The sequence below is a fragment of the Cervus canadensis genome, chromosome 1, assembly GCF_019320065.1.
Source record: "Cervus canadensis isolate Bull #8, Minnesota chromosome 1, ASM1932006v1, whole genome shotgun sequence".
NCBI lineage: Eukaryota > Metazoa > Chordata > Mammalia > Artiodactyla > Cervidae > Cervus > Cervus canadensis.
In genome coordinates this window covers 37,286,325-37,301,770 of record NC_057386.1, presented here as the reverse complement: position 1 = coordinate 37,301,770, position 15,446 = coordinate 37,286,325, and the positions used below count along the sequence as shown (strand labels likewise).

The following is a 15,446-nucleotide window of genomic DNA, read 5'->3' as shown; positions in this document are numbered from 1 at the left end:
GGCGGCGTTATACCCCGCAAGGCTATTGCGGTGTCATCACCCTTGGGCGGGGGCGGGGGGGGTGAGGAAAAAAAGCTGGACCCCCGGAGGGGCCTGTGACATCACCTAAAACGGTGGTGTTAGGGACATGAGGGAAAGAGAGGGGATTCCAGGGGATTGTAGGAGGAGGCTGGGCATGGAAGAAAAGGCTCAATGGGAATCCAGGAGCTAGAGACCCGAGGGAAGGGAGAAAAGTTGAGGAGGGTGACTTGGACTCCCCAGAAATGAGCAAGAGGGTGCTCTATGGGGGAGGTGGGGGAAAGGTGGCAGGAGAAGGGAGAGAAAGGAAGCCTCAGTAAGTGGAAGGGAGGAAGACCAGACCACAGTTTCAGAGCCTGACTCCCAGCAAACCTCATTTAGGACCCATCTGTGGAAGGAGGGACTTTGGCAGCTCAGCAGAGAAGAATCTGGGGGGAGGGTAGCTGGGCTGAGACCCCTTCCTGGAGGAGTAAGAGTTCCTGTAGGTCAGAATTGGTAAGAAGAGTCCATGCTATATTAGGCAAAGTTCTCCTGGACAGGAGTAGGGAAATGAATGAACGAATGGTCCTGGCGGAGCCTAGCTCAATCAATTGAGGAAAGTTCTAAATGAGGGAGGGGAGTGTGTTCAGAGAGAGGAGCTGGGTTAGGGTGGAGGGAAGGCAAGGCCAGGCCAGGACAGGTGGAACTAGGGAGGGAGGGAGAGGTCAAAGATTAAAGGCAGCTAGGTTGGGGGCAGGTATGTCAGACCCTTCCATACAGATGTAAGGACAGTGTGAAGGGAGGGACTGGGGGAACAGGAATCTGGGAAGATTGTTGAAGAAAAAAACAGTGGCACAGAGGACCCTGGGGTGGGTCTACAGTGGACAGATGCCACTGCACGGAGACTGGGCTGATTGGATCCTTGTGGGGCTAGGATCTGGCCTCATCAGGGGGAGGAAAGATGACAGCAGAAATGGAGTCAAAGAGGTCCTGCATACCCTTTACCATCTGGCCACCTGGAGTTCTCAGTTTTGGGCCTCCACTAGTTCTCTTCCCCAGGAATGTCTTCCTGTCTGGGGGAGAACTCCTATTCATCCATCAAAGCCCAGATCTAAGAGCACTTCACAGGAGTCTCCTGCCTCCCTGCCCAGCATTCTGTACACTTTCCCACCTCAGTATGGCAGCACATCTCTCCGCCAAGATGTCGATGGATGTCCACCTCCCCCGGAGGCTCTCAGCTCCGGAGCCCACAATTTTCATTCTTGGAACCTCACTATTTCCCTAGTGAGCACCCTAAGGCAGCGGTTAGGGAGACGGAAAAGAGGACTGTGATCAGATGTACCCAGAACACAGAGGGGAAACAGGGTAAAGACTCTGGACGCAATGGAAGTCAGAAGAACCTGTGGGGACCAGGAGCCGCCTCCTAGCTGAGAAAAGGGAGCCTCTGGGGGGCGCCCGAGACCTTGGTGTCTGTTTGGGACCGCGGGTGGCCGCGCCGGCCGCCCCTCAATGAATGACTCAGCCACTATCTCTGGCGGGGGCGTGGGGGCGGAGGATGGCGCGGGGCGGAGGGAGGTTGGTGAATGCGGCCCCCACGGCCCAGCGGCCCTGCGCGGTTGCTAAGCTCTCCAAGGCCTCGGAGAGACGCGATCTGGGCGAACCTCATCGGTTACTATGGTAACTCTGCGCCCCAGCCTCTCGCGCTCGGCGGCTGAGCGAGGCGCAGCCAATCAGAAGCTGCAGGCGTTCTTGGGGACCCACTCCTACCCTCCACGTGTGGGCGGGGGTCAGGAGGTGCGGGGAAGAGGCGGAGCGTGGGCTGCGGAGGCCCACTCAGCCTCACAGACGCTGGCTGCCGGCCTGATGTGCTGGGGCGGCGCGGGGACACTTCCGGAGTTAGCTGTGCAAGCGCTCGCGCTCCAGCGCCGGGTTCCCTCCCTCCTAGAGGGGGCGTCACCTGCAAGAATTGGACCTTCACGTGGGGTGCAGGACCTTGCGGGGGATCCCGGGCTCCAGGCCCTCCTGTGATTTTCTCTCGACGAGGTCGTTCAAGCTGGTCGTCCCTCAACACGGCTCACACGGGAAATCTGGGGGCTTGGGTCGCTTCTGTGGGACCCCCAAGAGGCGCTGTCCAGCCATTTCCAGTCACCTTTCCTGGGGGCCCTGTAGAGGCCTGCAAGTTCAGGGTGGGGTTTTGGGTACCACCTCTGCCCAGGTCATGGAGGGCTCTATATGGCAGTACCCTGAGTATGACAGAAAGCCGGGTCTTGGACTCCGGAAGGGGATAGGTGTGTGTCTGCAAACATGAGCTCTCACGGGTGTAAATGCCTGGAGGGGGTCTGGGTGCAAACGGGTCTATTCTGTGCATACCTATCCCACGTGGCTGAGTGAGGTTGGGTGTACTGGGCGGGGGGGGGGGCGTGTACAAATGGACAGTGCCATCCAGGGATATCTAATGATAGCCGCTTAAGAGCTTGTCTATCTTCTTCCTTGGGATTTCGAAAGCCTCCTCCCTTGAAGGCCGGACTTATCTGAATTGGGGCAATGTCAGAATTTAGAAATATGTACACAGGAACATTCAGCTCAAAACCCCGGTTTTTGTGGGGCTCGCAGGTCAGGGGCTGGGGCCTCCAGGTGGGCACATCTGGGAGGCTGAATCTGAGAACAGGCCCCCCTCCTGAGTCCAGTTCGGCATCTGCGAGCCTCCATCTCAGGTGCGCAGGAAGGAGGCCGTGGCTGTGCCGCGCAAAGTCCCGCACGGCCGCGAGGTGGCGCCATAGCTGCAGCAGCGCCCGCCGGCCCGGGCCGCTCCAGATAAGAGTGTGCGGAAAGCGCGGCGGGGCTGAGACGCGACCAGGACGCGGGGAGGACGGACCAGCAGGACAGACCGACCGGGGGCCCGGCGGGCGGAGGGCAGCGCAGCGCAGCCACGTCCCCCCCTGGATCCGCCGGCAGCCGGGCCCGGGGCTTCCGACATGCCCCCCAGGTGGGTCCTAGGGCTGGGGACCGGGGAGGGACAGGGGACCCGAACAGCCCGGTCCTCGCGCGCTGGCCGCCTGGGGCGCATCCTCCGGCGCGGGCGCCCCCAACGCGGCTGGCGTTCAGGGCTCCGGGTGTCACCCCTAGAGGACTCAGGACCGCCGGGCCGCTGCTCTGCGCCGGGTTCACGGCGGGGTCAGCGGCCCGGGGCCGGCTCTGCCCGCACATGGGCTGGAGAGGCGAGGGGAAGGGAAGGGGAGCTGGCGGGCGGGGCTGGCAGGGGCGCTGCCCTGGCACAGCGCAGCGCCTGGCAGCGGGGCGGGTGGGGCGCCGACTAGGAGCTGCCACCGCCGCGGGGAGGGAAGCCCGGCAGGGCTGCGGCCGCAGGTAACGGGCCGCGCGCGAGGCCCTGGGGACCAGGCAGCGAATGGGGTCGGGCGGGCGAGCGTACGGCCGGGGAGCTCAGGGCTCGGTTCAGGCCCGGCGGCCGCTTGGCAGCCGAAATTGGGGGCCGAGAGGAAAAGCTGGGAGCCGAGGGACTGGGGCTGGCGCGCTCCTCCCGGCCTGTCTGAAGTTGGGAAACTTTTCCCCAAGTTTGGGGCGGCGGAGTTCCCGTGGAGAAGGGGCCGAGGGGAGCCGGGGAGGGAGGCGCCGAGCCCGCGAATGCAGAGCGGAGGCCGAGGCCGGGGCCGGGACGCGGGTGGGGCGCAGGCCAGGGTCAGGGCCGCAGCCGGCTGTGCGCCGTGCCCGCCCGGGGCGCTGCCCCCTCCCTCCCCTGGGAGCTGCGTGGCTCCCCCCTCCCCCCCACCTGCTTCCTGCCTCAGCCTCCTGCCCCGATATAACGCCCTCCCCGCGCCGGGCCGGCCTTCGTGCTCTGCCCGCCACGGCAGCCGCTGCCTCCGCTTCCCGCGCCACGGCCGCCGCCCGGGGCCCCAACCGAGGGTCTGACAGCCCCCGGCCAGGGCGGCGCCACGGCGGGCACCGCATTGCCCTCCTCCGGACCTCTTCCCCCAACTGGGGCAACTTCTCTGGAGGCGGGAGGCGCTTTTTCACTCGGCTCCCTTGTATCCCACTTGGGCAAACTTCTCAGCCCTGAATGACTTTTCCTGAAGCGGACATTTTCCTCAAATCGGGTAACTGTTTCCACAAGGGTCGCTTCGCCGGAATAGTTTTCTCCTCGGAAGCCCCCAGAACCCAGGCAGAGTGCCCGGCTGCATCCGGGCCTGGGGGTGCCGGCCAGCCTGGCCTCCTCTCCGCCGGCCGGTCTCAGCTCCTTCTTCTGGTCCAGGCCGGCCGGCCCAGGCGCCCATTCTTGGAGGCCGCGGATTCTCCGCCCGTGCCCAGGCCGCCGTGCTCCATGCCCAGCTGAGGGGAAGGGGAAGTGCCGGGGAGAAGCGCCGGGCTGGGTGCAGGCAGCGAGGGCTCGGTGCGGCTCTGACCCAGCCGGTGTGTGTCCCCGCAGGAGAGTGTGCTGGGCAGACGATGCTGGACACGATGGAGGCGCCCGGCCACTCCAGGCAGCTGCTGCTGCAGCTCAACAACCAGCGCACCAAGGGCTTCTTGTGCGACGTGATCATCGTGGTGCAGAACGCCCTCTTCCGCGCGCACAAAAACGTGCTGGCGGCCAGCAGCGCCTACCTCAAGTCCCTGGTGGTGCACGACAACCTGCTCAACCTGGACCATGACATGGTGAGCCCGGCCGTGTTCCGCCTGGTGCTGGACTTCATCTACACCGGCCGCCTGGCGGATGGCGCGGAGGCTGCGGCGGCGGCCGCCGTGGCCCCGGGGGCCGAGCCGAGCCTGGGCGCCGTGCTGGCCGCCGCCAGCTACCTGCAGATCCCCGACCTCGTGGCGCTGTGCAAGAAACGCCTCAAGCGTCACGGCAAGTACTGCCACCTGCGGGGCGGCGGCGGCGGCGGCGGCGGCTACGCACCCTACGGGAGGCCGGGCCGGGGCCTGCGGGCCGCCACGCCCGTCATCCAGGCCTGCTACTCGTCCCCCGCCGGGCCTCCGCCGCCGCCCACCGCTGAGCCGCCGTCGGGCCCTGAGGCCGCTGTGAACACGCACTGCGCCGAGCTGTACGCTTCGGGTCCCGGCCCGGCCGCCGCGCTCTGCGCCCCGGAGCGCCGCTGCTCCCCACTCTGCGGCCTGGACCTGTCAAAGAAAAGCCCGCCGGGCTCCGCGCCTCCCGAGCGACCGCCGGGGGAGCGAGAGCTGCCCCCGCGCCCAGACAGCCCTCCCAGCGCCGGCCCCGCCGCCTACAAGGAGCCACCGCTCACCCTGCCGCCGCTGCCGCCACTGCCCTTCCAGAAGCTGGAGGAGGCCGGACCGCCTCCGGATCCGTTCCGAGGTGGCGGCGGCAGCCCGGGATCCGAGCCCCCCGGCCGCCCCGACGGGCCCAGCCTCCTCTACCGCTGGATGAAGCACGAGCCAGGCCTGGGCAGCTACGGCGACGAGCTGGGCCGTGAGCGCGGCTCCCCCAGCGAACGCTGCGAGGAGCGCGGCGGGGACCCGTCCGTCTCGCCCGGGGGGCCTCCGCTCGGCCTGGCGCCTCCGCCGCGCTACGCGGGCAGCTTGGACGGGCCTGGCGCGGGCGGCGACGGCGACGACTACAAGAGCAGCAGCGAGGAGACGGGCAGCAGCGAGGACCCCAGCCCGCCCGGCGGCCACCTCGAGGGCTACCCGTGCCCGCACCTGGCCTACGGCGAGCCCGAGAGCTTCGGCGACAACCTGTACGTGTGCATCCCGTGCGGAAAGGGCTTCCCCAGCTCGGAGCAGCTGAACGCGCACGTGGAGGCGCACGTGGAGGAGGAGGAGGCGCTGTACGGCCGGGCCGAGGCGGCGGAGGTGGCCGCGGGCGCCGCCGGCCTCGGGCCCCCCTTTGGCGGCGGTGGGGACAAGGTGGCCGGGGCCCCGGGGGGCCTGGGCGAGCTGCTGCGGCCGTACCGCTGCGCGTCGTGCGACAAGAGCTACAAGGACCCGGCCACGCTGCGGCAGCACGAGAAGACGCACTGGCTGACGCGGCCCTACCCCTGCACCATCTGCGGGAAGAAGTTCACGCAGCGCGGGACCATGACGCGCCACATGCGCAGCCACCTGGGCCTCAAGCCCTTCGCGTGCGACGCGTGCGGCATGCGCTTCACGCGCCAGTACCGCCTCACCGAGCACATGCGCATCCACTCGGGCGAGAAGCCCTACGAGTGCCAGGTGTGCGGCGGCAAGTTCGCCCAGCAGCGCAACCTCATCAGTCACATGAAGATGCACGCTGTGGGCGGCGCGGCCGGTGCGGCCGGGGCGCTGGCGGGGCTGGGGGGGCTCCCCGGCGTCCCGGGCCCCGACGGCAAGGGCAAGCTCGACTTTCCCGAGGGCGTCTTTGCTGTGGCGCGCCTCACGGCCGAACAGCTCAGCCTGAAGCAGCAGGACAAGGCGGCTGCGGCCGAGCTGCTGGCTCAGACCACCCACTTCCTGCACGACCCCAAGGTGGCGCTCGAGAGCCTCTACCCGCTGGCCAAGTTCACCGCGGAGCTGGGCCTCAGCCCCGACAAGGCGGCCGAGGTGCTGAGCCAGGGCGCGCACCTGGCCGCCGGCCCCGACGGCCGGACCATCGACCGTTTCTCTCCCACCTAGTGCGCCTCTGGCCTCCGCGTGGCCCCGGCCCGCGCCCCCAGGCGGCGGCGGCGGCCACCAGCAGGCGGGTGCCCCCTTCCCCTCCCCGCGCCCGGATGACAGTAGCAGCCCCGGCAGCGTCGCCGCAGGGGCGGCGGCCTCACCTGGCCTCACTGCTTTGTGCCTTAGCCCGGGGGTGGGGGTGGGGGAGGAAGCCCCGGGACGGGGGTGGGTTGGGGGAAGGGAGATTTATATTTTTGATATCAGCTTTGACCAAAGGAGACCCCCGGCCCTTCTCCGCCTCTTCCTGTGGTTCGTTGGCCCCCACCCCCCCGGCTCCGTGCTGCTCTTGGCGGGGGGAGGGGTGCCACTGTTGGGGCGCTCCCAGCCCTACCTCCGGCCCTTGCGACCACACCCATTCTCACTGTGAATCTCCCCGCTGGGGTCGGAGCGTCGGGCAGAGCTGGGGAGCGGGGAGGGGACTGAGCCGGCCGGAGGGCCCCCCGCCCCAGCCCCCGCCCGCCCCGGGACGGATAATGTGAAGTTCCTCATTTTGCACAAGTGGCACTAGCCCCAGGGCTAACCTTTCCCGCCCTCTGGAGTCAGAGGGCTGAGACAGCCCTGGCCTACCCGGTCTCCCACTCCCGCGGTGGTCCCCCCTCCCTTCCCTGGGGCCCCGGACCATATTTATTGCATGCGCCCTGGGCGGCCCCCCCACCCCGAGCCCAGGCTGGGCTGGGCTGGAACGTGGTCTCTTTAGCTCCCTCCTCCTCGTTTGTATATTTCCTACCTTGTACACAGGCTCTTCCAGAGCCGCTTCCATTTTCTATACTCGAACCAAACAGCAATAAAGCAGTAACCAAGGACCCTGGACCCAGCGGCTCTCTTTGCCCTGCACAAGGAGCTGGGTGGGGCGCACGGGGGCGGGTGCTGGGGCCAGAAGCAGCACCCTCAGACAGGTGCAGTGGCTTGGCCCTTCCCTCCCTGGCCCCCGAGACAGGTCAGCAACAGTTCAGGTATGTTTTATAACTAAAAATTTATTCAGGAAACAAAACCAGGGCTGCAAATGGAACAGAAAGGAGGGATGGGGTCTCCCACCCACCCAGTCATTAACCTTCATCCTGCAGAAGGGATCTCAAAGGAGAGGCCAGGGACCCTATACCCCAAAGCCCAGTCTTCTGAGCCCTGTACCCTCAAATCACTGGCTGTGGCTCTCCTGCTCCCCGTCTTTCTGGCATAGTCTTGGGCTTTGGGGAGGGCACTGCCTTGCTCCCACCGTCTGGGCAGGCTGTGTAGTCAGTCAGGGGCCTCTGGGGGACTCCCTCACAGGTCCGGTTAAGACTGACTCCTGGCTTCGCCTCCAAACCCTGTCTTCCCCTAAGTCCTCCTCCAGCCCTGACCCCGGCCTGGGAGAACATAGTGCCAGCAGGAAGCCTCCGGCGGGAGACTGAACACAGGTGCCAGCTAGAAGCAACAAAGAGCTCCAAGCACAGCCAGAGGGCTCCTGTGCCTTCTAGGGCGGAGCTATCCACGGGGTGCACGCCCCAGGTCAGGCAGTGCTCCTCGTGGGCATTGGCCTGCCCTACCCTCAGGGTTTCTCAGAGCACAGGGGCCTGGGAAAGGAGGTCAGGGGCAGGAAAGCGACATTAGGTTCCTGCCACAGGTACCACAGAAGAGAGTCAGAGAAGCTCCACAGCAAGGGACTGAGGGGCCAGGAAGGTGAGAGGGATGGACTAGAAAGGCGGTGAGGAGGAGTGGGATGGTTCAGGAGGGAGAGAGGGAGGGGGACTTGGGAAGAAATGTTGTTAAGTAGGAAGAGAGCAAAAGGAAGGCCATTGAGGGGAGAGGGAGCAGGCAAAGGCAACCCAGGAGGCACGGGCCTGAGAGGGCAGACAGCCCTTCCCTACAGACCCAGGACCAACTGAGGGGAGAGCAGGTGGCAAAGCACAGGGGCCCCAGGCGGCAGGGCAGCAGGGAGAAGAACAGCGGGGTGGGGGGAGAAGAGCGGAGGGCCTGGGGCTGCTGTTCAGAACCCAACTGGGGCTCCTGGGGGCATCCAGGCCTCAGGGAGACAGACCTCCTGGGCACTCTCCTCACAGCATGACCAAGGCCTCTTGGACACTTTTGGGTCAGGGCTTCTGAAGACTGAGGGGACCCATGGTTTCACCTGCATCTGATGGAAATGCTAACCCCGCCCTGTGCCACCTCCAGCTGAGAAAGTGGCTGCATCTCCGGGCTAAGAGGCCTTCCGTCGGCCCTTGACCTGGACAGAGGGAGGGAGAAAGGCTGGGCACGGGGCGGCCCATCTGGCTCGCCCGCCTGCCGTCACTGTAGCCAGCCACCTCCCTGCTAAATCCTGGCAGCCCAGGAGGGTCCCAGCACTTCCGCCCACCCCTTAGGAGGGGCTCTGTGAGGAGCAGCTCCCCCACAGCACGGCCACGGCGTGGGTTGGAAGAGGATGGTTTATTGTCTGGGTGGATTGGTGGCTCAGGCACGTGGGCATCTTCTGTGCTACACCGGGCGCCTGGCGGCCTTCTCGGGAACGCTTCCGTGAGGGGGGAGCTGCGCCCCCTCAGCCCACCTGGGCCCACGTGAGGAAGGCCGGGATGTCCCGCACAGGCACGTTCCTGGTCAGCGCCTTCACACGCAGGTTCCGGTCATCCGTCAACAGCACCACCTCCCTCAGTAGCCGGATGGGCTCCTCTGTGGGCATGAGAGAGCACGGGGATTCACTGAGGGCAGGATGCGGAGGCCCTGGCTGCCTCTCCTCTTCTGGAAGGGAAAGCGGGCCTGGGGGCTCAAGGCCAACCATTTCTTGGCCCTCCCACAGGGCCTTCCCCTCACAGACCATGAGCAGAGGGCACCCCTCCCCTGTGGGCCGAGGGAGGACCGTCACGGGCTGGGGTTGGCCTTCTGCTATGCACCCCTGCCCCCCGCATGGTACTGGGCCACCTCATGCCCGGTGAGCCCCCCAGCCCGCCAGCTTCTGCAGACCCCTCTTCTCAGGACTCTGAGCTGAGGCAGGAGAAGAAGCCTCCTGTCCCTTCTGACTGCAGGGCTAGTTCTGGGCTCGTAAGACTCTTCTGCATCATCTTGCCTGCTCCAAGGCCAGCAGACTGATGCTTGAGGTATTCAGAAGTAGGAAATGCAAGATGGAATATGAAACGTATCCAGGGCTCCCAGGATGTGAGGAGGGGTGCTAACTCTGAGGAGAGGAGGGCAAGGGTCCCCCGGCAGAGGCCAGCCAAGATGGCCCTGAGGCTAGAGCCCAAAGATTCCCACCATTAAATAAAAGTAATCCATGTCTGTGGCATAAACCTCTTAAGCACAGAACAAGGAAGGTAAAAGTTGATTGTCCTCCCCGTGATCTTCCTCATGTCTCTGTCTTGTCCCAGGGTAAGCTGTGTATATTTCCAGATTTCTTTATGCACATTTACAAGTCTAGATACTTGTCACATAAGCTTTTTTCCTGTAATGTTACAGTCATACTAGCCGTACTTACTTCACTGAAATTCTAAAGATCTTTCTATGTCAGCACAAACAGAGCACCTTCATTCTTTTTAGATGACTTTTTTTTTTAAAGCAGGATGTCTTTCCCCCTAATTCCTTAACCTTTTAATACTAATGTATCGGGGAGAATTTAAACTGGGGCCAAGGACTCTCACAAGTGACATCCCCACCCCCATTAAGGCCCTCCGGGTGGCAGGTCCACTCCTCATCCTCAGGCAGGCAGGCAGCGAGGCCCAGGAAATGTCCTGTAGGGCTTCCTGACCACGGGGCCCTGGCGGGGCTGGGGGACTGCAAATATCCATGTCGGACCTGAGCAGTTTCAGGCTTGCCAGCTCCAGGCAGGGAGGCTGTGAGCTGGCTGTCAGCCGTGGGAGGAGTCTGGGGGAAGAGGGAGGAGAGGCTCTCGGGGCTGATGGCGGTGAAAGAAGGGGAGCGGCGGAAGGAGGGTGTGGTGGGAGGTGAGCGGCCGTGGCGGGCTGAGAGGGCAAGGAAGGCGGCCCTGGGCCGAGGAGATGCTCTGAGATGGGCAGCTTGGGGGTGTGGGCGGGGCGGGGCAGGGTGACGGGCAGTGCCCTGCGGGGCTCGCAGTGGGCGGCCCAGGTCTGTCCATGGCCCCACTGCTCCTGCCCTGGGACTCAGACCAGGAGAGTCCCAGGCCTCGTGGCGGCCAACCGAGGCCCGGCGTTGCTGGCAGGGGTCTGCAGGGGTTTCTGTGGATACTTTGAGACATTTTGAACAATAAACATCCTCTGTTTTGACACTGGTAACTTCACTTTGTTAGAAACCAGAGACTGTCATCCTGTCAGGCCCCATCCGCCATAATCCACATGATTTTAAAATTCAACATCGTTTACACATAAACATTTGGTGATGGTTTCTCTGTGAATCTGACAAGTTAATCTGCTAAGAATTCACACTGACAAATGGGGTTTGATTACACCAGCCGTTGCTGATGTAATTCTGATAGGGGCGGGCCCCAGGATGCCAATGGGTTCCTGTAGGCTGTTGGGGGTGAAGTGGGGGGTGGGGAGACTAGGGCCAAAGCCAAAATGTGTCTCTGCGGAGAAAGAAACAGCTCTGAGGCTGGGTGGGGCCACAGCGGTATCTGAACCGTACTTCCCAACTAGGCCTTCTGCAGTCCTGCCGGCCTCGCCCTCAGAAGGTGCCCCTCTAGGAAGCAGCCTGGGGGCAGAGCCCCACCACCCCCTGCCGGGCTCAGCCAGGCTCCTCTTTGCCACTCGGACGCTCCGGATCCGCCCCTTAGGGACAGTGCAGGCGCACCAGGTAGCAGGACCCCTCTGAGGAACAGCAGCTGTGGGCGCGTTACCCGCCTCAGGTACAGGGGTGTGAGCAGCATGCGCGGCGCTGAAGCGGGTGGGCGGAGGGCTGGAGGGAAGACAGTCCCGGGCCCGCCTGGCAGCAGGGCGGGAAAAGCGAGCAGAGACGAGCTGGGCAACCTCAATGCAGAGAAGAGGACAAGAAGGCCACAGACATGCAGACAAGAGACCAAGAGGTGAGAATTATCAGCTGTGCAGATGCCACTGAGCTAGGACAGCCTAGGAATTCCTTCCAGAAGAAGAAATGTCTGGAGTCCTGGGAGCCAGGGGCAGAACACCTGAGCCTCGCTGACTCTCAGAGGCCAGCTCAGGCAAGAGATGGTTCTGGGATGAGGGTGAGGTGCTCAAGCACCCCAAAGAGAGTCTCTGGCCCCCCCGACGGGCTCCGGCTCACCAAAAGCGTTTTGAAAACCGGGCTGAGGGCTTCATCTGCAAGGTCTCACCTGCCTCCAAAGTGCTATGTCACAGAACCAGAGAGACAGAAGAAAAGGACCACTACTAGTTGGGAAACTGCTTCCACCTGCACCTGATACAGAGAAACAGTCACGGATGAACTGAGAGGGTGGGCATGGCCACGGGCAGGGAGGTGGGGCCCGAGGGACCGCAGGGACTGTCCTCAGAGCGGCAGAGAGCTGGGCTCAGGAGACCATGGCCGGAATAAGCTACGGTGAATCATACAGACATTCTTGCTGTCAGAGAACTCACTGAGGACCCAAGAAAGGAAGTGGATGCATGCAGAGCAGCAAAGTTCACTGCCTGAAGCCCAGCTTCCTGGGCGAGGCCCGTCCTTAGCTGGCTGAGGGTCCACCTGAGGCTGGGGGAGCCGGGGGAGGGGTCTGACTTCCAGCACGGGGTGGTGTGTGTGTGAGGGAACTGGGCTGGCCTCAGGCCTCATCCCTGATTTTTACACTTCCCAGGCCACAGTTAGGGAAGGTACCCTTCCCCGGGGCTGAGGCAGGTAGGAGGCAGGGAGGGAAGGGAAGGTCTCGAGGTGGAGGCAGCACGCTACCTTTGTTGGCAGGCATGAAGTCCTTCGCCTTGTCTTTACAGTAGTGGAGGCAGCAGGATAGGATCAGGTCATCGTTGTTGCCCTGGAGGAAGACAGGGTGAGTGCCGTGGGGTCACAGCTCGGTGTCCCGCCCATCCGCGTCCTGGCCCTGCCTGGCCAGGTCCCACTGTGCCGAGTGTGACCGGGGGACGAGGAGCCCCCTCCTGGGCCTCGATGGCGGCTGCCCCTGGGGGCAGAGGTCCAGACTGCGGGGCCAGCCTCCAGCCCCTCCCTCCTGGGGCCCCTGTTCTGAGGGCTGGCTCGAGTGTTCCCGCTCTGCCCTGGGTCTCACCAGCTGGCCAGTGATGTCCTCGCTGCGGAAGGCGATGGATTCGAGCTCATTGCCACGGCTGGTCAGGGCCCGCAGGCAAGAGTCCCGACTCTCGAATCGCCGCTCGAGGAACTCAATGGACTTCCGGGCCTTTTCTTGCACCACGCGGGCATAGCCCCCGGCCCGGTGGTCTGTCTCCTGCCCCTTGGCCAGGCCGTCCAGCTCATTGATCACTGAGGAGACACAGTCCCACAAGGAATCAGACTCAGCAATCAGGTGTGTCTTGTCTGTCTGCACCCGAGGCCTTGCTTTCCCAGGTAGCTCCTCCCTGACCCTGGAGGCCACGTGGCCCCACAGGAGTCTTCCCGTGAAACCGGGGGCCCTTGGAGGGCAAGAAGTGCCCTCGATGTTCCAAGTGTTCTCTCCTTTTTCTGCCTCTTCCCCTGGGCCCCACCCTTCTCCTGGGAGGAATTTACAGGGATTTTCTGGAGCTGCTGTATCCAGAAGAAGAAACCAGGCCTCTCCATCACATTCCTCAGTTACAGAATCAAATTGAGAGGGTCCCTCGGGAGAGGCAGGGGTATGCAGCAGCTAGAGAGAGGGGCACCCTCCCTCATCAGCCCGGGCCCCCGCACAGCCGTCCAAGAGGGGCCCAGTTCTCTGCCTGCTCCTGGCAGAGCGCGGGGAGGTCACAGGGTGGGAAGTGGGGTCATGGTCTCACATGCAGGGACCCTGCTAGTCCCCTGAACTTCTTGGCACTTCTACCTCCCCTTGGCACTTCTACCTCCTCTGATACTGCACGTGTGTGTGTGTGTGTGTGTGTGTGTGTGTGTGTGTGTCTGCCTGCCTATGTGTCTGGGACACGGCTTCATTTTCTGGTGAAGATTCTTTCCAAAATTCCAGCCAAGAGCCTGAGGTCAAGTGGGAAATATGCACTCCTTGGGGGCTCCGGGAGAGTTTGGGGTCTGAGGCCTCTCCTCAGCACAGTGATTCATGGCTCGGGGAGTCGGCGTGAGCACGCTGTTCCATGGTGAGCCTGGCACTCACTGTCTGGGTATTCAGAGACACTTTCTGGAAAGCGCCCATGTGGGAACACGAACACACACACACACCCATGCCTTCAGCAACCTGAGGCTGCAGTGTCCACACAACGTATGGCTGAGGTTGCGGAGTAGTGGTGACTGAGTGTATGGTACACCAAACAGAACATCAAACGTGAAAAACTGGTGTTCTATCCCAAAATCTGCTTTCCTGCTTCCAAATTAAACAGGCTTCAAAGGGGAAGCTTGTTTGTGCTTCTGCACCAGGCGAGGTTTCTCGACGCTGGGGTCAGGCCTAAGGAGCACGGAGCAGGTTAAAGAGCACAAGAAACAAGCGGGGAGGCTGTCGGCTTAACCCTCTGTGCTCTGGGCACAGGGCAGGGGCCTGCTCTCCCGTGACAGAGCTGGCATCTCCTGGTGCCCTGGGGGCTGACTATCCTATAGCTACCATCTCCGCTGGGTCTTCTTATGTATTTGCTCCCTCCCCACATAATCCGGCTTCCCCCACTGACCCATAAACTCGCCAAGGCCGAGGGCTGCAGCTCTACCTTTCATGGGCCCCCTCGGGAACAAGGAGCCTGAGCACATGGTAGGGGCACCATCAGTGTTGGTGACCAAGAACTCATTGGGCTGGGCTGGTGTCTGAGGCTCCTTCCAAGACGTAGATGAGCAACCTGAGACATGGCCACCTCTCTCAGTTACCCCATTTCCTGACCATCCAGCAAAGAGCGGCCAATTCCCTTTCTTACCCCTGAAAATCTCCTGGGCAGGTGGGCACTGGGACTTGCTCTCCTGAAAGCCGCCCCACCCAGGACCCGGCGAGGGCAGAGGGGTGGCTGCAACAACGTGAGGGTCTGACTCGGCCCTGGGGAGACGAGCTGCTCTACTTCTGAAGAACAGAAAACCTTCCCGTGGGTCTCAGGGCCTGGGCTGAAGAGGCTCTGGCCAGGCCACATGGGGAGGGGGAAGGAAGACAGGGAGGGTGGAGGCAGGCCGAGGGCCGCTTCAGTGCCAACATTCTCAGGTGGTGCTAACGTGTTTCCCACAACCCCCCAGGGTTCTACAGCCCCTGCAGGGGCGGATGTTTCCTGCCCTTTGTTTCCACCCTCATCTGGCACTCAGGCACTGGGGACTGGGAGGGAAGGCCCAGTGGAACATCTTGGCATGGATGTCAGAGGTGGCTTGGCAGGCAGACGGCCAGTCTGGCAGACCGTCCAGAGGCCAGGGCTTCCAAATTTGTTCCAAGTGGCTGCTGAGAGGGGACATTAGGCAGCCTGGGCTTCCCAGTCGTCTCCCAGACCCCCTCCCTCCAGAGGACAGCTCTCGGCGCTATCGGCTGTGTGAGCTGTACAGACAGGAGCCGGGGCCCCTCCTGAAGCCGACCCACCACAGGGCTCTGAGAACCAGGGGTGCCTTAGACAGTCCCTGGAGAGGGCCCAGCTGGGCTCCTCCGGCCTGAGGGTGGAAGCACGCGAGCGGCCCTGAGATGCTGACCCTGTACCAGCAAACAGCGACCAGACAGTGGTGAGGGCCCAAGTGGCAGGAATCCACAGGCGAGAGCCAAGGGCTTGCGCTGGAGGGCCTCCATTGGCCTGGCCTTAGGGTGACACTGGCCAGAAGAACGCTACCTCGAACCAACAGAATGATCGTGAAAAGCT

The 15,446-nt window shown here is 63.3% G+C and overlaps 2 protein-coding genes across 5 annotated transcripts in view; one reads left to right on the top strand and one right to left on the bottom strand.

Moving 5' to 3' along the window:
• The first annotated feature begins 2,636 nt into the window (after positions 1 to 2,636).
• On the top strand, positions 2,637 to 7,455 carry HIC1 (HIC ZBTB transcriptional repressor 1). Its single transcript, XM_043478160.1, has 2 exons — positions 2,637 to 2,983; positions 4,439 to 7,455. Exon 2 carries the CDS (start codon positions 4,459 to 4,461, stop codon positions 6,601 to 6,603), a length of 2,145 nt encoding a protein of 714 aa, XP_043334095.1. The 5' UTR covers positions 2,637 to 2,983; positions 4,439 to 4,458; the 3' UTR covers positions 6,604 to 7,455.
• Positions 7,456 to 7,599: 144 nt separating this feature from the next.
• The window catches only part of SMG6 (SMG6 nonsense mediated mRNA decay factor), a 196,376-nt gene continuing 188,529 nt past the window's right edge, over positions 7,600 to 15,446 (bottom strand). For all 4 annotated transcript variants that reach the window (XM_043478110.1, XM_043478116.1, XM_043478122.1 and 1 more), the window contains 3 exons: positions 12,770 to 12,981; positions 12,439 to 12,520; positions 7,600 to 9,285 (listed from right to left, as the gene is read on the bottom strand). In XM_043478110.1, coding sequence (XP_043334045.1) covers positions 9,155 to 9,285; positions 12,439 to 12,520; positions 12,770 to 12,981 — 425 coding nt within the window. In that variant the 3' untranslated portion in view covers positions 7,600 to 9,154. The remainder of the gene's footprint in view (positions 9,286 to 12,438; positions 12,521 to 12,769; positions 12,982 to 15,446) is intronic.

Bases quoted from the DNA above. Each gene is read 5' to 3' on its own strand.
- HIC1 (XM_043478160.1), top strand. From the start codon at position 4,459: ATGCTGGACACGATGGAGGCGCCCGGCCACTCCAGGCAGCTGCTGCTG.